The sequence below is a fragment of the Lontra canadensis genome, unplaced genomic scaffold (assembly GCF_010015895.1).
Source record: "Lontra canadensis isolate GAN:19392208 unplaced genomic scaffold, GSC_riverotter_1.0 scaffold9, whole genome shotgun sequence".
Classification (NCBI taxonomy): domain Eukaryota; kingdom Metazoa; phylum Chordata; class Mammalia; order Carnivora; family Mustelidae; genus Lontra; species Lontra canadensis.
The window spans coordinates 22,214,903-22,236,640 of record NW_022631003.1 but is presented as its reverse complement, the minus strand read 5'-3'; the positions used below and the strand labels follow the sequence as shown (position 1 = coordinate 22,236,640).

Here is a 21,738-nt window from a genome sequence, read left to right as displayed (position 1 = left end):
GAAAATTATGAAGGCACACTGTCTGGTCTCTACCTGCAACTGTTTCTATCTATCCTTTAAATAGCAACTGAAATATCACATCTTCCATGAACTTTGAAAAAAAATTAATCTTTCCCTCCTTTGTGCAGTTACATAACTTTGTACCTCTTAGGACACATATCAGTTCTGCAATGTGTGATTGCCATTTGTGTTATGCCCCTACCATTTTTGAGGACAGGGAACCTATTCCACCAGACTCTGTCTTCATCTCTCTCATACTTAGAACAACTTCCTGGTAGAAGTCACTCAATTGATAATGTTTCCTTACTTGAATTGAATGATGAAAAATACAAATAGAGTCTTAGATGTTGCCATTATGTGACTAACTTATTTAGCTGAAATAGTTCTTTGTCTTGTCTTACTTAATGAAAATCATGACATCTTAGAATTCAGACTGGCAGGGTCTCAGGGGTGATCTATTACAATCCATTCCCAATGTTTATATGAAAGGCATCTCCAACATTCCTAAAGAGTAATTTGGGCACATTAGGCATGGGCAGTGTCAATTACATTGGTATTGGTGACAGGCACTTAGTAGGTATATAATTATTTCTCTCCATTCTTCCATTTATCTACCCATCCATCCATCCATCCATCCTGTAACAGTGCTTCTTATTAGTGATGCTACTAAAATTAAACACTGCAAGTTTAGACACATCTGAATTCCAATATTTTCCTTTAATAATCTGATATTCTGTCCTAGAACATCTCCTGTCATTTTTATCGTCATATGAGAATTTTGCCAGGTTATAGAATAACTGATGTCTACTTGGTCAAGTTAAGTTACTTAATTATAACTTTTGGTAGTATCATGTAGTTATTTTTCCATTCAAAGATTATAAATCTATGATAACTTGATGTATTTTATTTTATTTTTTAAAAGATTTTATTTATTTATTTGACAGACAGAGATCACAAGTAGGCACAGAAGCAGGAAGAGAGAGAGGAGGAAGCAGGTTTCCTGCTGAGCAGAGAGCCTGATGTGGGGCTCGATCCCAGGATCCTGGGATCATAACCTGAGCTGAAGGCAGAGGCTTTAAACCACTGAGCCATCCATGCACCCCTACATTGACATATTTTAGATTTTTCTTCTGAAAATTTTGCTCCATTCCTTTCCCATTGATAGAGAATTTGTTTTAGACTATTACAAATATATATTTATTTTATTTCTTAGCTCTAGCACAGAATTTTTTTCACAATGATAGAAAGTATACATGCAATAAGCATATAGTTTAATTGTTTTTAAACTAAATTTGATTCTTCAGAAAACTTACCAGTTCTATGCTGTTTGGGCTCATGACTGACACCACTGTACTCCACAAGAGTACTTTTATTAAAAGTTGCCTCAGATACCAGTTGAAAAGTGATGTTACTATAACATATTCCTGGCAGCCAGTGATTAAATACTGTTTTTCCCTTAAAGAAATCTGAGAATAAAAACAATTATATTAAAATTTTGATCTCCTAAATGCCACATACTTCTAGAAAGTCCTAAACAATTGTGATTAAATAACTGTAAGGTATTATTTCCTGCAACTTCTGGCACCCTCAGTAATACAAAATTGGCCTAATCAAGATTAAAGATGAAAATTTGGATCTTTATATCCAAAATTCTGAAAAGCTTTTTCTGCAGGAATTGGATACAATGGAATTAAATCTTTATTATAGGAACATTTTGTGTATTAAATGGAGAGGATAACATGCGGAAATTGCAGAGATTAGGTTTATGCTAGCCATTTATTTTATGATAAAAATCAAAGATATTTTGCCACCTTATGACTTAGGAAAAAGTGATTTCATAAGACATGTTTTCACTAGGCTTACTTGTAAAAACTGGACTGTTTTTGAAGTAGAATGGTTTATCTGCCAGTTGGCAGCACCTGATTTAAGAAGGAAGGAAGGAAGGAAGGAATGAAGAAAGGAAGGAAAAAGGAAGGAAGGAAGGAAGATTGGGATTTTATTTGAAAAACATCAAAGAAAATAATAAAATTAAGATTCCAGTCCAAATTAGAAGGAAATGGGGAAAAGAAACCAAACGTACCACTTATAGAACTAAAAGCTGAAAATAAATTTAAAAATTAATGAACTTAAAAAGGAGAGCATATTTATTAATTCATTTTAAAACTCCTGGCTTTTAGTTCCACAAAAATTCCAGATGCTTTTCAATCATTCATGAATTTGTATTTGCATGTGATCCATAAGCAAATAAGGCCCCATTTATTAATTTGCATTGAAATTAATGCAATTTTTCATTGAAAATTTAAAATTTTCATTGAAAATTTAAAAATGTATAATTTGTGGAGTCTATGTTTATATTTATTTGATGCTTTAAAGCTTCAAAAATATAAATTCACTGCATTGTTTTAAACCATGTCTCATAAAAATGAAATCCATGGAAGAGATGAGTTTATGAAAGCAGCAAGTCAAAATGACACTTAACTGGATACCATGACCTGTGTGCCTCAGTATCCCTTTTTCATCTCACCAGTACCTATTTCCAGTTACAACCAGTGAACTTTGATAACCATCTTCTAAGCCCTCACAGAGAAATGTTATAGTTTTGTATCCTGAGAATATCCAAGTTTGTTTCCTTCCCAATTCGCTCCCAATGGAGCTGAATGCTCTCCCTCCTTTCCTCTTTCCTTCTCCCCTACAGTCTACTCAGAGAAGGTGACCAGGTTCTTTTGAAATGATAAATTCCCATAGGATCTTTTTTTTCTCATCTTCCCACAGGGTACCAATGAAACCAATTTTTGTATATTAATGCAATCATTTAGCTGGCCATACAGATAAACATATCCAAAGGAACAAAAAAGCATTATCATTTGCATTTGAGAATAATCTTGGATTACCTCCAAGCAAAACTTGGTAGAAGGTGCCTTTCTAGCTTCGTTGTTCTAGAAATGCCCTTCTAACACACCCAGAAGGAAATCGTTAGGTGAGGTGTTTCTAAGTTTATGTTTGAATTTATTTTTTGTATCAGACATGCTGCCTTTGGCAAGACTAACATACAAGTGATAATAATTTGAGTATTTCTTATGCTTATGCATTGCCCGTGACTAGCAAACCAGATGTTCTAAGATTCCTCATGACAAGATTTTCATAAATTAATAACTATTTTTAATGGCTCTTCCATGGTCAGATAGCGAATCATAAGACCTCTTTAGAGCAAGACAGAAGACCATTTGGCAAACATCATGTAAAAAAGCGTATTTTAAAGGTGATATTTATCACCCTTCCTTTTGCTTCTTACCTTTATATAGCATTGTTCGGAAGTCTTTCCCTTCCCAGTAGCTTATGTTTACTCTTGTGAAAACATTGTATTTTTCTGGATAATGAATTTCAAACAGGACTCCTGTTTCAGGGGAAGGTTTATAGTCATATATTGAAACACTGGTTACAGGTAGGGGTTCTGCAGAATGGAAGTAAATGGACAAAGGGGAAGTGGAGAAAAAGGGAGAAAGGCCATTATCAATACTTGGAAGTACCAAAAATTATATCTATCAGAACACTTTCCACACTTTTATTATCCATAAGCACTAAACACCCCCACACTCATGAGTTGACTGATCTCCAGAGAAGTAATTAACAAAGTACATTTATATGTTGTTGCATCTTTCAAAGAAATTTCATATTCATTTTTTCCATATGCTTTTTGCAATAACCTTGAGATCTGGGATGAGAAAATATGAATATTGCTATTCAAAGATAAAAATAATGATGATGTCTCAGAGACTTTAAATTATTTGTCAAAGGTAACTTAACAAGTATGTGGCAGAGTCTATATCTCCAAATTCCTAGTTCATTTTTCTTTTTTCCAAGCCAAGAAAACTTGATGTTAATAACAGACCAGTAACAGAAAATACATTTTGGCTCTGACCAAGGATAAATGTTTATGTGATCATTTGTTTCTTTGTATAAACTTAACATTTATTTTTCTCTATTAACTATAAGATTGCAAGCCACACTGTGTTGAGATAAATTAGAGATTATCAAACCACTCTTCCTGCAGAAGTTTAAAAAAAGTTTATTTCTATTTTGCTTGAGCTGTTAACTCATTACAAAACTTTTTAAACACTCATTTTTTAAAAAAATATTTTATTATTTGTTCATCAGAGAGACAGAGACAGAGGGAGAGGGAGAAACAAGGTCCCCACTGAGCAGGGAGCCCGATGCGGGACTTGATCCCAGGCCCCTGGGATCATTTTTTAAAACTGCAACTCGATTCACATCTGCATCTCCTCTGTATCCCATTCTTCAGCAAAATTCTTGTAAAAATGACTGAGCTCCCTCACCCTTCTGAAGGGGCTGTTGGATCAGTTTTATATGCATTCATTTGATTTGAGAAAATCATTTAAATATTTGGTTTGGAGTCAACTATTGTATTACAGACAAAAATAATTTTGATTCAAAGTCTTATTATTAGAGGATTCTCAGACATCATTTACAGCCTAAATGAAATCAGTATCTTTGCTTTAAATTTTACACTTTTAAAATTTCAAGTTTCAATACCCAAGGACACCAAAATCTGATTTAATTTATTCCACAAGTATCAAGGACCTACTTTGTCTTAATCTGTAGGTAAATATTTTTCATTTTGCCCTCCAGGATCATAATCTATTTTAGCTTTTGCTTTTGATTGAAGAGATCCAGGAAGGACTAAAGCAACATGTTAAAGCTTTGATTTTTTTCCTGGAATTTTCTTAAAAACCAAGCTAACATCTAGCAAAAAAAAAAAAAAAAAAATCAGGAAACCTTCAGATTACAGCATATATTGTGATCATGTCCAGGTAGACTACAGGCTGTATCCTCTGGTTAAAATGTTTTTAATTTATCTTTGATTTGTCCTTGGTCTTCTTGCTTCAATGTAACATCTACAGAGTGAACTCACTTGTGTCATGTAAACCAACCACCCAACCAACCCACCCACCAATCCGGGAAGACTCTTGTATTTCTCTTTGATTAACCTACCCCCCCCCCGCAATTTTGAACTTTTGAAGATCTTTCTTTCAACCCTGTCTAATTACTAACCCACAGAGTCTACCAAATCCACCTGCTGCCTCTGTATCTAAGGGAACCAAGATGAAAGCTAACAAAAAAAGGCAGGCACAGAGCAGGGGCTATTCTACTCCTGCTGTCCAGTATCTCAGTCTCACCAGGGTTCTGTCCTACTGAAAAGAGAAGTGAGAGGTCCACCCATTCTTTCATTCCCTGAGGCATGGCATCTGCACATCAAAGACATAGTCTAATTTTGAAATTCAAGAGATGAGGATTACAGCATAGCTATTTTATTTTGTGATTGATTTATTTATGTTTGCTGTTGCAAGCTACTTCACTTTAAACAGAATTTTTTTGAAATGCCTACGTGCCTGTTTGCTTCCTACAGTTCTCTTGGCTTCAACATAAGTAACCCAGGTCAGCAGCAGATTCTAAAGTCTAAGCCCGGGCATTACTGGGGCATATTCAATCCAAGAATTACTATTTTCAATAGAACTCAAATGTGCTCTCTAAAAATATTTTACTGTCTCTCCAGTGACTTCCCTAATTATTTTTCTTTTTAGAAATTATGTGAAGTGCTATAAACCAGAGCTGTTATTACTCAAGTGTTTTTCAGTGATGACAAGGTTAAATCTTGATCTAATTCAATTTTCCTTTCTCTGCCAGCTACCCTTTACTCTTCCATTTCTTGTCTTAGGCACCAGGCAGGACTGGACAGAGAAACAGAGTTGTTAGAAAATGTGTCATTTATTACTTTTGTTTGTTTATTCCTTTTTTGTCCTCAGGTCTTTTTATTTTTCAAGAAATTAAGTATTACAAAATATATTTGAAACTCCCTCATATAATTCACTCAGATCCCATTTGCCTCCCATGATGGCTTAAGGTAAATTAGTAGTCTGAATTTGGTGGTTATCTTCTGATGTGTTTTTTACTTTTGTATTTATGTGTCCCATATCCATATGAAATGTTATTTTGCATTTATATATTACATGAATGATTCTGCAGCTTACTTTTATCAACTATCACTGCTTTTGAGATTTGTCCATCTTGACACAAGTATCTTTAGAAAATTTGTTTCAGTGTTCACTTTAGAATTAAACAAACTATACAGTTTAGCTGTTATTTTGTTAGATTGTTTTCAATCATCCATTTTTTGTAAGTAATGTTGCAATAAATGTCTTGAGACATGTTTCTGGACTATCCAGATCTTGGATAGTAGGGTATGCACATCTTCCATTGTGAGATATTGTGAAAATGTGTTCTAACCCTATGTCAATTTACATTTCCATCAGCAGTGTATGATAGGTTGTCTTTCTCCATATTCTTTTTTCAAAGCTTGCTCATATCAACCTTTTTAGTTTTTGCTACTCTGAGACATATGAAATTTTGTCTCTGTTTTAATTTCTTATTCACAAAGGAGGTTGATTATCTTTTCTTAGGTTTATTGGTTATTCAGCTTTCATTTTCTTAAAATTGTTTGGTTCTTTAGCCTGTTTCATGGGTTCTTTTTCCATATTCTCCTGCTAATTTGTAATGCAATTTTTGTCATCTATTGCATTCTCACTGTCATTTTTGTGTGTGTATGTGTCATATGCCTTCCTTCTGGATTCACCTTCCTTGTTAAAACGTATCACTTAGTTATTTAAGTTAAAGTCTAAGTGTTAAATTCTCCTAGGCTTTTTATTCTGGAAAAGTTCTTTATCTTTAGTCTTTACTCTTTGCTTTTTTAAAAAAGATTTTATTTATTTGAGAGACAGAGTGCATAAGTTGGATGGGAGCAGCAGAGGGAAAGGGAGAAGCAGGCTCTCCACTGAGCAGGGAGCCAGATGTGGTGCTTGATCCCAGGACCGTGGGATCATGACCTGAGTTGAAGGCAGATATTTAACCAACTGAGTCCCCCAGGTGCCTCTATATCTTTATTCTTGATGTAGTTTAGCTGGATATAAAATTATAAGATTTCCTCTCAGTATTTTGAAGCTATTGCTCCATTGTCTTCTTGAATCAATTATGGGGGAACAGAAAACTTCGGTGAGGCTAACGGTTATTCCTTTCTACATATTATGGATTTTTTTTTTGCCTTTGATACCTTCTACACTTTTTATTTGTCCTTGATAATCTATGATTTCACCACCACATAGCTGGATGTAGTCTTATTTTTGAATTACCCTACTAGGTATTTGGAATGCTTTGCCAATCTGTGGATTCATGTCATTCAAGTCTTGGAAATTTTCATAATCAACTCTTGAAATATTGTACCCATTATTCCCTTCACTGTCTTTTTCCTGAACTCTTAACCTCCTTAGTTAGAGCCTCTCCCACCTTCATATCTGAGAACTGTGCTAAATTATGAGGCAATCACAAACAATACCTTTCAATTTACTATTTAAATGCATCAGTGCAGAATTTATCTCATCAGTTGAAATTTTTTTAATTGAATTTAAATTTGACTAATTAAGTGAGTTTTGCCTAGGCTAAGCAACTAAATATTAAACTAAATAATTGTATTTTTCACTTCTAAAAATTTTTAATTTATGTTTATTTGATGCATTTTTATTTAATTTCTGCTAATCTTTGCTTCATTATGTTTTGATCCTTTTGAATGGATGGAATTCTTATATTTATCTCTTTGCCTATCATAAAATACTGTAAATTTGTCTCCAAATTACTATACAAAATATAATCTGCAATATTATGGATGTTTGATGTCTATCTTTTTATAATGTAGATTTCATCGTATGCTTTGAAATACAGGCCCAAGGCTGACTTTCTGTCTTTTTTTTTTTTTTTTAAGATTTTATTTATCCATTTGACAGACAGAGATCACAAGTAGGCAGAGAGGCAGGCAGAGAGAGATAGGAGGAAGCAGGCTCCCTGCAGAGCAGAGAGCCCTATGTGGGGCTCAATCCCAGGACCCTGGGATCATGACCTGAGCTGAAGGCAGAGGCTTTAACCCACTGAGCCACCCAGGCGCCCTGACTTTCTGTCTTCTTATTGCCCTGTTTCTTGCTTATTCTTGCTGTTGAGACAATTTAGCCATTGCTTTTGTTCAGCTCACCCCAGCTCCCAGTCTAGAACCAGGAAGTATTCACATTATTCTGAAGTTCTTGATATTGTGGATGAAATAGTGACTATCACAAATTCATTCCCTGAGTCAGAGGGTTACTAAGCTTCTCCTTGATAATAAGACTGAAGATGTATTCCCTACATCCCAAGGCCTCCATCTATAATTCTATCACAGATGGAAAGAATCTCCACACCAAACAGAAATCTTGGCTCTGTGCCCTACCTAGTATGGAACACTCCAATCCTTACTGTACTGGGGCCCAAGATCAGGGCTGTGTTCTTTCAGATGCAGAGCACAGAGGTCCCAGGACTTCAACCTATCTTCCCCCTTGGAACTTGTTTTGTTTCTGATTCATAGAGATACCTATCTTATTTTTGAGCCTACCAATATACTTCTGGTTTTCTTTTTGATTTGTGTGGTAGGAGCAAAAAGTGTGTCACAAGCAGATTCTTACTGAATTATTTTTGCAAGAAACACTAACATGAAATTCCCATTTCTTCTTTCGTCAAAAAAAATTATAATGACATTTAATATTATTGTTTTTTTTTCTCATTTAGGTGTCCCACATAATAAAATCTGATGTTTAGGGCGCCTGGGTGGCTCAGTGGGTTAAGCCGCTGCCTTCGGCTCAGGTCATGATCTCAGGGTCCTGGGATCGAGTCCCGCATCGGGCACTCTGCTCAGCAGGGAGCCTGCTTCCCTTCCTCTCTCTCTGCCTGCCTCTCTGCCTACTTGTGATCTCTCTCTGTCAAATAAATAAATAAATAAAATCTTTAAAAAAAAAATAAAATAAAATCTGATGTTTAATCAAAGACTGTTTTATGTCCCTTAACTACATTTGAATCATCCATGACAATCATGAATAAGAAAGTCCTTAAAGTTCTGGAAGTAACTGAGGCAGAACATAAGGGAACAAGACAAATATAGAGCAAATACTGTTTAAAGAAATCAGAATTAACTCTGTGCCCCTTGGTAACTGCTAAAGTCAAGAGGTGCTTCTTTCTGAGATGGCTCTGTTTTGATGGACTAAAACTAAAGGAGCTGTTGGATCAGTGACCAGCGTCCTTGCTTTTGAAGTGACCAACCTAATAATGTGTCTGTTCTGACACGATCCTCTTGAGGGAAAGAAACCTGTGATTAGGCCTTCACTTTTTTTTTTTAAAGAGAGAGAGAAAGAGTCTGAGTGGGTAGGGTAGGGCAGAGGGAACAGGAGAGAGAGAATCATAAGCAGGCTCCCCACTCAGTGTGGAGCCTGTGCCAGGCTCAATCTCACAACCCTGAGATCATGACCTGAGCTGAATTTAAGAGTCAGACACTTCACTGACTGAGCCACCCAGGAGCCCCAGGGCTCTCACTTCTGATGTCAGGAGCAGAAAAAAAAAGGGACTGATCCCAGGTCCCAGGCCAGAGCTTCTAACTTACGTTTAGATGATGATTTGGAACTTAACCTGACAGCTTAGCTCTATACACGCAGGCCACTGAGGTGAGCTGGCAGCAGCTGCAGCCCATGGTCCAAGAGTCATGGTCACGATCAAACCCATGAACTTAATTCAAGTCTTCACCACTTCCTTCCTGGAATATTTCAACAGCTTTCTCTATTATTCTCCTTGACTCTAGTCTCACCTTAATTTTTCTACTTGTTTCTGCTCAAAATCTTTAAGCCTGCAGGCCACCTGATATTCTCAGTTTGTCAGAGTCTCTGCCTTACACCTGTCACTTGCACCTTCTTGACTTTGCCCTGCCTGATCTGTTTTGACTCTCCTTTGCTTCCAACCCCTTGAGTAATTTTCTGTTTAATGTCATTGGTATTGTTTACATTTATTGATCTTATATGAAATGCTACACATTTTGTTAAGGAGTGTATTTTAATATTTTTCACATTATAAAATATTACATTATTTTATGGTACCCTCCATCAAAACTGCAAACAAGACAAATCTGGCCTGCCACTTGTTTTTCTATGACTTGTGAGCTAAGAATGGCATTGACATTGTTAAATGGTTAACAAAAATTAACAGAGGAATAATGTCTTATGATATATCGGGATTATATGAATTTTAAATTTTAGTGTCTTTATTTTTTATTTTATTTTATTTTATTTTATTTATTTGACAGATAGAAAGAGATCATAAGTAGGCAGAGAGGCAGGTAGAGAGAGAGGGGGAAGCAGGCTCCCCACCAAGCAGAAAGGCAGATGTGGGGCTCGATCCCAGGACCCTGAGATCATGACCTGGGCCAAACACAGAGGCTTAACCCACTGAGCCACCCAGATGTCCCTAAATTTTAGTATCTTTAAATAAAGTTTTATTAGAATGCAGCCATGCTTGTCACTTACGTACTGCCTATGGCTGCTTTTGTGCTGCAACACTAGAGCTGAATAATCCCAACAGACTATACAGCCCCCAGAAGCTAAAACTCTATCATCTAATTCTTTACAGAAAAAGCTTGCTAAGATTAAAGATTTAAAAACTGAGATTTAAAGAAAGTTATGCTACACTAATGGTTTCTAGATTACCTTGTTGGCTTTAAAGTTCATACTTTGAATCACTACTCAAAAATACCTGCTTGAACCAAAAGACAACTGACAGAATGGGAGAAGATATTGGCAAAAGACATATCAGATAAAGGGCTAGTATCCAAAATCTATAAAGAACTTAGCAAACTCAACACCCAAAGAACAAATAATCCAATCAAGAAATGGGCAGAGGACATGAACAGACATTTTTGCAAAGAAGACATTCAGATGGCCAACAGACCCATGAAAAAGTGCTCCATATCACTCGGCATCAGGGAAATACAAATCAAAACCACAATGAGATATCACCTCACACCAGTCAGAATGGCTAAAATTAACAAGTCAGGAAATGACAGATGCTGGTGAGGATGCGGAGAAAGGGGAACCCTCCTACACTGTTGGTGGGAATGCAAGCTGGTTCAGCCACTCTGGAAAATAGCATTGAGGTTCCTTAAAGAGTTGAAAATAGAGCTACCCTACAACCCAGCAATTACACTACTGGGTATTTACCCTAAAGATACAAATTTAGTGATCCGAAGGGGCACGTACACCCAAATGTTTATAGCAGCAGTGTCCACAATAGCCTAACTATGGAAAGAACCTAGATGTCCATCAACAGATGAATGGATAAAGAAGAGGTGGTATATATACACAATGGAATACTATGCAATCATCAAAAGAAATGAAATCTTGCCTTTGCGATGACATGGATGGAACTAGAGGGTATTATGCTGAGTGAAATAAGTCAATCAGAGAAAGACAATTATCATATGATCTCCCTGATATGAGGAAGTTGAGAGACAAAGTGTAGGGTTTGGTGGGTAGGGAAGGAAAAAATGAAACAAGATGGGATTGGGAGGGAGACAAACTATAAGAGACTCTTAATCTCACAAAACAAACTGAGGATTGCTGGGGGGAGGAGGGAGGGAGAGAGTGGTTGTGTTATGGACATTGGGGAAGGTATGTGCTATGGTGAGTGCTGTGAAGTGTGTAGACCTGTCGATTCACAGACCTGTACCCCTGGGGCTAATAATACATTATATGTTAATAAAAAATTAAAAAAATACTTGCTTGATAATTTGCCAATTGCAATGTAGACTTCAGGATACTATGACTTACAGCTCTGAGAAGTAGCTTTCCTCAATAAACTCTTATTATGTCTTTCTTTGTATTTGTCACCATTCCTCATCACTTATGGATTAAAGACTAAACTCTTGTGAGGTAGTCATGTTCCTCCCAATCTTTCTAGCTACCTTTCTTATTATTTTCTGGAATGATAGGTGCTAGATATGTTAACTCTTCGCAATTCACAAGAAAGTCCACTCTTTGCAAATATGATTCCCTTTGACTCCATTGTAACACTTTCCATTCTTTATTCATTTTCACTACACCATCAATGATTGTATCTTCTGAGGTGCCTTCCCAATGTTTGCTAAGGAAGGCTGGGCAATCTTTTTCACATAATTTTCTTAGAGCATTTATCATGTTTTTGTAATGGTTTTTTTATTTGTCTCTTACGCTATAATATATCATCTTTCAATGTGGGTATGAAGGACATGACATACAGAATGTGCACAATAAATAAAATAAAAATTCATGGATTATTTTATTTATAATACATGAATTTACATTTGCATAAAGTATTAATGCATGTTTATATTTATACAGTATATTATAGAATACATGAGATTCTATTCATAGAGTGTCTCTAAAGTGTTCTGCAATGTTTACAATTACTACCTCTTAGATTTTACTAACACACAAGATAGCAGTGGGTAATAACATTTCTCCAATCTGTAAGCAATTGTTTTCATGTGTTATTTTATCTATGAAGAAATTACTTCTCTCTAAAGTGCAGACAATATACTGAAAATTCTTAATCAATTAAATATTAATCAGATGTCAGAGCTTAAGGGTTGCAAAACTCCTTTGAGCTGGCCAAATGTCTTCTTTGTGCTGAATTTATTTTTTGCCATGTTTTGCAGCATTCTCTAAGAGCACCAGACTCAGGACAGCTATAGAGAACTATCAAAGGATGGCCTTGGAGCCAATTACTTTGTCACTGCTTATTTCATCAAGACAAGTATCTACCACACAAGAAATGACTGCACCAAATATACCCTTTTATCCTCAAGAGTAATGTGTCATCTCTTTGAGCAGATACTATTAATGTTTCCTAAACTTTAAAAAAAGCTTCCCATTATAAAAATAAAGATGGCAAAAATGCATCATTCACTGACAAATAGTGGTGATTTTAGAGCTCAAAACTAATCTTAGTCATCACGTACTTCAATTCCCTCTTTTTTAAAGGAGGAAGCTGAAACTAAATGTCACCTCATGCATAAGGTCACAGAAATATTTGTGCCTTAATTCCCAATTCTTATATTCTGAACCTAATTTCTCTTTTAAAATCGAGGATGATGTAATTGAGTCTTTAAATATGAGATACAGTAGGAGAGACAAGAAACCATCATTAGTTAGTTTTTGCTTTTTAGAAATCAATGCAGATTTCCTCTTCCACATAGGATGTAGAAATTTACAAGTCAATGTCACTCTCTCAGCCCTCAACAAGAAGAAAAAGCCAAATAATCATGAGATCATGATTTTTCTTGAATCTAGCAGAGATCTGAGATTACAAGGCAACCAAATGAACTAAATACCCAAGAGTGACAAACCCCCTGCAAACAGAAACTGCTTCACCTTTGGCAGAGCATGGCAGGAGGAGGGCGGCTCCATTAAAGCAAGAAAGAAGATAGATTTTAATAAATTCATAAAGGCTGGATGTATTTTCAATGACAGCGTAGAACTGTCTGTCCAATAAAATAGCTGTTAGCCACCTGTGGTTATTTTAATTAAATGTAGAATGAATCAAAATTAAATAAAATTAAAAATTAGTGGCTACTGGGGCACCTGGGTGGCTCAGTGGGTTAAAGCCTCTGCCTTCAGCTCAGGTCCTGATCCCAGGGTCCTGGGATCAAGCCCTACGTCAGGCTCTCTGCTCAGCGGGGAGCCTGCTTCCCTTCCTCTCTCTCTGCCTGCCTCTCTGCCTACTTGTGATCTCTGTCAGATAAGTAAATACAACCTTTTAAAAAAAATTAGTGGCTACTTATCCCAGAGAGTTCCAAATAAGAAAAACTGAAAGAGATCCCCTCAAGACACATTATGATCAAAATGTCAAAAGTTAAAGATAAAGAGAGAATCTTAAAAGGAGCAAGAGAAGGTACATGCAAGGGAAATCTCATAAGAATATTAGCATTTGGGAGCCTGGGTGGCTCAGTCAATCAAGTGTCTGATTTCCACTCTGGTCATGATCCCAGGGTCCTGGGATCTACTCTCGCATCAGAATTCTTGCTCAGCAGGGAGCCTGCTTCTCCCTCTGCCTGCTTCTTCCCCTGTTTTTGTTCTCGCTCTCTCTCAAAAAAAAAAAAAAAAAAAAAAAAGAGAATATTACCATATTTTTCAGCAGAAACTTTACAGACCAGAAGGGGATGGCAAATACATTCAAAGTATTCCTTTCAAAGCTGAAGGGAAAAAAATTTCTAACCAAAAGTATTCTATCTGGCAAGGTTATCATTAAGATTTGAAAGAGAAAAAAATTTGCAGACAAGCAAAAGCTAAAGGAATTCATCACTGCTAAACTGGCCTTACAAGAAATGTTAAGGGACTCTCTAAGCTGAAAAGAAAGGACACTAATTAGTGATATATCCCTAACTATTATATTACTAATTATTATTATTATCATCAGAGAATCTAACTAGACATTTTTCCAAAGAAGACATGCAGATGGCCCAAAAACACATGAAAAGATAGTCAACATCACTAAGCATCAGGGAAATGCAAATCAAAAGGGGTATCACCTCACACCTGTCAAATGGTTATTATCAAAAAGACAAGAAATAACAAGTATTGGTAAGAATGTGGAGGAAAGGAACTCTTATGCATTCTTGGTAGGAATGTAAACTAGAATAGCCACTATGGAAAACGGTATGGAGATTTCTCAAAAAATTAAAAATTAATTTGAAAAGATGTATATGATATATATATGTATATATATATACACACACACACACACACACACACACACACATGTTTATAGCAGCATTATTTACAATAGCCAAGATATGACAACAACCTGAGCATCCACCAATGGATGAATGGATAAAGAAGAAGTGGTATATCTATGAAGAATGGAATACTACTCAACCATAAAAAAGAATCAAATCTTGCCATTTGCAACAACTTGACAGAACTTAAGGGTATTTTGTGAAGTGAAATAAGTTAGACAGAGATAGACAGATACTGTATGATCCCACTTATATGCGGAATCTAAAAAACAAACAAAGTGAAGAAAAACTCATAGAAGCAAAGAACAGAATGGTGGTTTCCAGAGCAGAGAGAGGTGGTGGGGTGGGCTAAAGGGGTGAAGGGGGTTGAGGGGTACAAACTTCAGTTATAAAATAAATAAGTCATAGGGATGTAATGTACAGTATGGTGACTGTAGTCAATAATGTCATATTGCATATTTGAAAGTCATCAAGAGAATAAATCTTAAGTGTTTCCACTGCAAGAAAAAAAAATTGAGACTGAATGGTGACAATGGTAACTTGACTTACTGTGGTGATTGTCTTGTAGAATATACAAATATCAAATCATTGTGTTTTGTGAAACTAACAAATCATGAAAATAATCTCAAAAGTGTAAAGATGAAAAGCTTCAAACTTCACGTAAATTTCAAATATGTAAAGCATAAACTAAAAGAAGTACAAAAGAAGAAGTACAAACTAAAAGAAGTAAACTAAAAGAAGTAAAAGAAAAAGACAATAGATATATTTGGAGATTTTCACATACCACTAACCACCATTTTCAGAACAAGTAGACAGAAAATCAGTAAGGGTAGAGAAGATTGAACAACCAACTTGACCTACTTGAAATTCATCAAAATTTCACCCAACAGCTGCCCACAGAATACACACCAAGACATACCATATTTGGGGCCATAAAATAAACTGCAACAATTTTAAAGTACCTGAAATCACATAAAGTATGTTCTCTGATCACAACAGAGTTTACCTAGAAATGAATAAAAGGGTCTGTGAAAATTGCAAGATGGATATTCAGCAGCACACTTGCTAAGCCCACATGTTGAAAAAGAAATCACAAAAGAAAATAAACAAATATTTTGAATACAACTCATTGCGCACACTAAAATGTCCAGGAGATATAATGGAAATCTCTTATCATGCGCCTACTTACCATTTACTTATCATTAGCTTACTGGTCAAAGGACTTTATGAATCATCAGCTAAGGGGCTGACTGTTGGAGCTTTTTCTGGTCTGGAGTGGCTAAGCACATGCTAATGAACGTTAGGTCAACAACAATAACTACACTTTTGTTTTGCTTTACGCCTTAGTCTCCCCCCACCCCCACACCAGTTCTTTCTTCTATTACTTGCTCAACTGAATTGAATTAATATTTATTGAACACTTATTAAGTGTAAAGTTAATGCTAGGTGCCTATGAGATTGTGAAGTTGGTAAGGCACAGTTTTGGATTTCAAGGAATTGTATTATCTCCATTGTTTACCTAGATTTGCTACCTGGACCTATTAACGCCCAGTTCACCTCTCTCTGCAACATGTTTAAAACGGTATTTTAGAAAAGGCAGGTTCTTCCTTTAATTCTACTAGGTCTTGGATTTGCTCATTGTATTTATAAACCTTGAAGGTCTTGGGTTTATGTCATTCCACTCCTAATTTTTTAGGATTCAATACTGATTCTAGGACTCTGCGAAGGGAAACATTAATTAATTTTTGACAGACATATTAAAAATATGTCTTCTAGCTTGATTCTGAGTTCTTGCTTCCTGATGTTTCTTTTTCCTTTTATCCCAAGGGAAAAAAAATCACTATGTCCTTTTCCTTGTTTGTGGCAAAAATGACTTCAAGTAGCTGGCATTTAAGAAAATCACAGCCACTGGAAAATTAGCACTGAAGGATAATAAGCAAAAAGAACTTTACTGAGCCATTAAATTGCTCTAGTGGTAAACTCTGCCATCTTATAGATAACATTTCTTCTTCTAATCTCAATTTGAGATTTGAAATGTTATTAGAAGATAACATTTCTTCTTCTAACATATTCATCAACAGATATGATAAAGTTATATCTCAATTTGAGATCAATATAATCTCAATTGAGATTATATCTCAATTTGAGATAAAGTTCCAGAGAGAGAAATAAAAATCACATATAGTTAAAATTACTCCTAAAAATTCTTAATGTCAGCATTAATGGTTTAAGACATGAACTACTGAAGGTTAAAATGCCAATGATTTGAGGGGTTTTTGATATTTTTCTTGGGCATGGAAGCCAAGGCTTTTTGGAGGGTGAGGTCAAGAATAGAAACCGATAAATAATATCTTTTTCTCTCTCTCAGCTAAAAATGTATAATTAATTTTGAGAAAGCTAAATATGAGTATAAATTCCTTGTCTCAAAACCCAAATGGCTTAATATAAGAGTATGTGTTCTGGAAAAAAATAGCTTAGTTATAATCATATTATTCAGTTATATATCAAAAAATTACATGGTCTAATCATGAATCTAAAATTAAAATTCAGCCTGAAAATATATTGTCTCATTGAGGTTTACTTTTTTGGGTTTGAAACAGATTTTTTCTTTAACAGAAGGTAACAGTTAAATATTATCAAATGCTGGCATAAAACCGTATTTTCAACAAAAAGCAGAACTTTGAATTTATGCCGCTCGAATTCAAGGTGATTGGACTTGCCATCCTGGGCTGACGTTCTTTCAGTGAGGGCCCCGTGAGAATACACCCAAAGAAGAAACACAGAGGACAATACCACAAACGATGCTTACTTGTTAACACAGTGATTGATCTGGATGGCTTGGTAACCACATTTCCATTTACCACTACCAGAGTGATTATATAATAAAGGCCATGGTAATTAGCCTTAAAGGTAACAGGAGGAGGCAAAGTGCTGTTGAAGTCCTCAAATTCGAAGAAGTAATTTTTTGATTCCCCAGTTATCTTCACAACATACACAGATGACGGGCTCGTGACATCTGGGGCTTCTAAAGACACAACGATGCTATTATCATCTTGAACAGTTACATGGAATGTTGTGGCATTCTGTTTAAGAAAAGAGAAAAACAAAAGGAAATGAAGGTCACATTGAGATTGTGAGCAATAAAATTATGATGAGCTTGTTTTTCCAAAACTAATGTTTGTGAGAAGCATCACCCAGGTATTTTAGTGTTCAAAGAAAAGCAGAAAGAGAGAGCTTAACCCTCTTACGACTACGGATCTACTCAGGATTTTATTTTTGATTCTTCTCCATTGAAAAGCTGCTCCCAGTTCCTGGATTGTGTCATGTAATAAACACAAAATGAGTGGAAATGAGTAAAGAATGAAATGAATGAAAATCATCTTGGCACTCGACTTCCAGAGAAATTCTTGATTTCAGCTCTGCTGGAGAAACTATACAGATGGAGCACTCTGGAAGGAGTAATGCTGTGGTATCCTAGGAGAATTCTAGAAGAATGTTGCAAAACAGTTATTTCCTCTCTCATTTTTCACCTGTCAGTTCTGAAAATAATAATAATTTAAAAAGTCAGGACTGAGAATCCTGTGATAATCCTCCTCACTGGAGGTTAGCCAGTCTTTAATCAGAGAAACTAACAGGATCTTTGAAGAAGGAACCAGACTGAGGATAACTGGAAAAGGCAGCGGTCAGGGGAATGAAAACCGCTCTAAGGGTTCTAGATCAATGTTTATGGACAGTATTTGAAAAGCCATGGTGTGGTTGGCTTAAATACCCCTTCCTGATTCTTTCCCATACTGTACAGCAGAATAGTCCTTCTGCTCTCTGGTCTCCCACAAGACTCACATACTTTGTATCATTGCTGCTTTGCTTTTAATTCATCCTCGGCGTATATGGTGTCCAGGAAGTTATTTCCCTGCTTTGAGCCTCAGATCTCTCTTCTGTGAAAGGGGGACAGAACAATTGCTAAAACTTGGTTAGGACTTACCAGGATCCAGATACGAAGCTAGGTAGGTCTGTAAACACAGTCATCTCATTTAATACGCAAAATGACCTGATGAGATAGGTATTTTTATCAATGTCAGTTTGTAGTTAAGGAAACCGAAGGTCAGAAGGATTGAGTCGCCTGCTCAAGGTCACACATCTAGTCTGGACTCTTAACCACTGAACTACACAAGTACCGAAACTGAGCTTCATTATGTCCACATGTCTGTTTTTCTTCCCCTCTTGACTTGTTTTCCTAACACTCAGTCTGGTAAGTCTCTGTTAAATGAATGAAGGAATTGCTGATTGCATTAGAATTATATGTGGACATTTGCCTCTTAGAATTAACCTAATGGTACTGCCCATATAGTCAGTAGCCAAATCAAGCCTACAGTACATATCAGTATCAGAAAGGAGGCTCTAAGTGTACCTAAAAAAAAAGTACTGATTTTTTTTCCTATTATTTACTCGTTTAGAAAACTAATTCTTACAGGTCCTAGTATTTGTAAAGAATACCGACCATTGGGGCACCTGGGTGGCTCTGTGGGTTAAAGCCTCTGCCTTCGGCTCAGGTCATGATCCCAGGGTCCTGGGATCGAGCCCCGTATCAGGCTCTCTGCTCAGTGGGGATCCTGCTTCCTCCTCTCTCTCTCTCTCTGCCTGCCTCTCTGCCTACTTGTGATCTCTCTCTGTCAAATAAATGGAATCTTAAAAAAAAAAAAAAGAATACCGACCACTAACAGAAATTTATTTCTATGTTAACATTTAATAGACTTAATTGTGTTCATGACATTCTAACCATACGAGACCTTGGGTTCTTTAGGGGCAGGGGCTGTATCTTATTTCTGGCTGCACTTCTAGCTCCAGGACCACTGTCTGGCATATGCCAGGTACTTTGTGGTCTGGATGGTCCTAGTCAGAACTCTATAATACGGATCAGTCAGTATGGACTGACTTTTATATATATATATATTTAAAGATTTCATTTATTTATTTGATAGAGACATGGTGAAAAAAGGGAATACAAGCAGGGGGAGTGGGAGAGGGAGAAGCAGGCTTCCTGCTAAGCAGGGAGCCTGATATGGGGCTCCATCCCAAGAACCCTGGGATCATGACCTGAGCCGAAGGCAGACGCTTAACAACCAAGCCACCCAGGTGCCCCTGGATTGACTTATAAAATGTCCTTTTCTGGGGCACCTGGGTGGCTCAGTGGGTTGAAGCCTCTGCCTTCAGCTCAGGTCATGATTCCAGGGTCCTGGGATCAAGCCCCGTATCGGGCTCTCTGCTCAGCAGAGAGCCTACTTCCCTCTCTCTCTCTCTCTGCCTGCCTCTCTGCCTACTTGTGATCTCTGTCTGTCAAATAAATAAATAAAATCTTTAAAAAAAAGTCCTTTTCTCCTCATTGTCTCTCATCGTCACATACATGGGTAGGTTTCTAAAATTTTGTGCTTTTGAAAAACATAACAAACATACAGAAAATGTGACCCACTGTTATTGTCAGCAATCCAGGTGAGACTGAGAAGCTAAACCAAGCATCCAATATCTAATAACATTGAACTCTGGCTTTTATTCATTATTGGTTACAGAAATGGATTCACTAATCCAGAAAACAGTTAACTGTACAAACATCAGGTTCAGAATTATTAAGAATTTTTTGCTCTATGTTTTAATGGCCAATAACAAAAAAGTTTGTGATAATGAAAAGAGGGATACATAAACTCCATCTTGCAAAGTGTTTAAGAGATACGTATCTAATGGGTCATGATGCTTCATAGACACAGCAATCTTCCAGGGAAAGGGACTAATCTTCCAAAATCTAACGACAGCTTTGGGGATGATCCTATCAGCCATGAATATAAGCATTGGCCCATGTGCTCCCAGGTCGCCAAAAATAAATCAGGGTAGGCTAATCAGATTCAGTCGGTGGGACTAATGAGAATAAGGCAGCACTCCAAGTGAGTCTAGGCAGTGAGCCTAAAGAAATGTCATTACACCATTTCTTCTCTGCCCTCTGTGCTTCAGCTTTTCTTGGAATCTATATTCAGGAGAAGATTCTGGATGCTTGCTGCAGGCACAGAACCCCTGCCGAGATGTAAAGCAAGAAGAAAGAGTTAAAAGTTACAGAAATGGATTTCAACTTAGGCAAGGCCAGCATGGATTTATTTGGTGGATAGAGAAGTATTAAAAAAAAAAAAAAGCATTGCTTGACTCTGCAATGAAAATATTTTTACTGAGATTTCCTCTGCATAATACAATTTAATATAGAAATTTCTCTGCTCCAACACTCTCATTTTACACTTGAAAGAACAACGGTGCAAATGTCACCCAGCTAATTGATGTCGGAACAAGGTCTAGGATCCAAACATCCTTCTGTCTCCCAGTAGTTCTCTTTCCCGAAGGAGAAGTAGGCTGCTTGAGGCAGCAAAGGGAGGCAGGGTGCTTGGCTTCAGCAAGGAAGGGGGAGCCCAGGAACCTGTAACCTTCTCTATGGCCAGTCCCATGGGACAGAAGCTATTAGAGAGAGAGTGGGCAGCATTAAAGAGGAGAAAAATGCCCGATGAGTACCTGGAATGTGGGACAAGAATAGAACTGGTCTCACATACTCCAGTCTGACATCATAGGAAGTCTTCCACCATCTCTGACAAACATAGCAACTGTTAGCTATCTATCCCCTAATCTAGACCATGCTTTGCACTTGGCGTTTTATATCTTTTTCTTTTTTCCTTACAACAATCTTTAGAAGTAAGTGTCTTTCTCCCCATTTTACTCAGAGAGGTTAAATAATCTGCTTAAGAACGCAGCTACAGGCTTGGAATCAGAGGACCTGAGTTTCTACTCCTTTGCTGCAACATGGGAAAACGCAAGGAACTTCTTATTTTCTTTCTTTCTTTCTTTTTTTTTTTTTTTAAGATTTTCTTTATTTGTTCAAGCAGAGGGAGTGGCAAGCAGAGGGAGAGGTGGAAGCAGACTGCCGCTAAGCAGGGAGCCCAATGCAGGGATCGATCCCAGGACCCTGGGATCATGACCTGAGTCAAAGGCAGAGGCTTAACTGATTGAGCCACCCAGCATTCCCAACTGCT

General features: G+C 36.7%; 1 protein-coding gene across 1 annotated transcript in view; it reads right to left on the bottom strand.

Annotated features, from left to right (window-relative positions):
• PTPRO (protein tyrosine phosphatase receptor type O) overlaps positions 1-21,738 on the bottom strand; it is a 233,810-nt gene that overhangs the window by 91,223 nt on the left and 120,849 nt on the right. The window contains exons 2-4 of the mRNA XM_032855072.1: positions 17,490-17,763; positions 3,293-3,451; positions 1,314-1,466 (exon numbers count right to left, since the gene is read on the bottom strand). Coding sequence (XP_032710963.1) covers positions 1,314-1,466; positions 3,293-3,451; positions 17,490-17,763 — 586 coding nt within the window. The remainder of the gene's footprint in view (positions 1-1,313; positions 1,467-3,292; positions 3,452-17,489; positions 17,764-21,738) is intronic.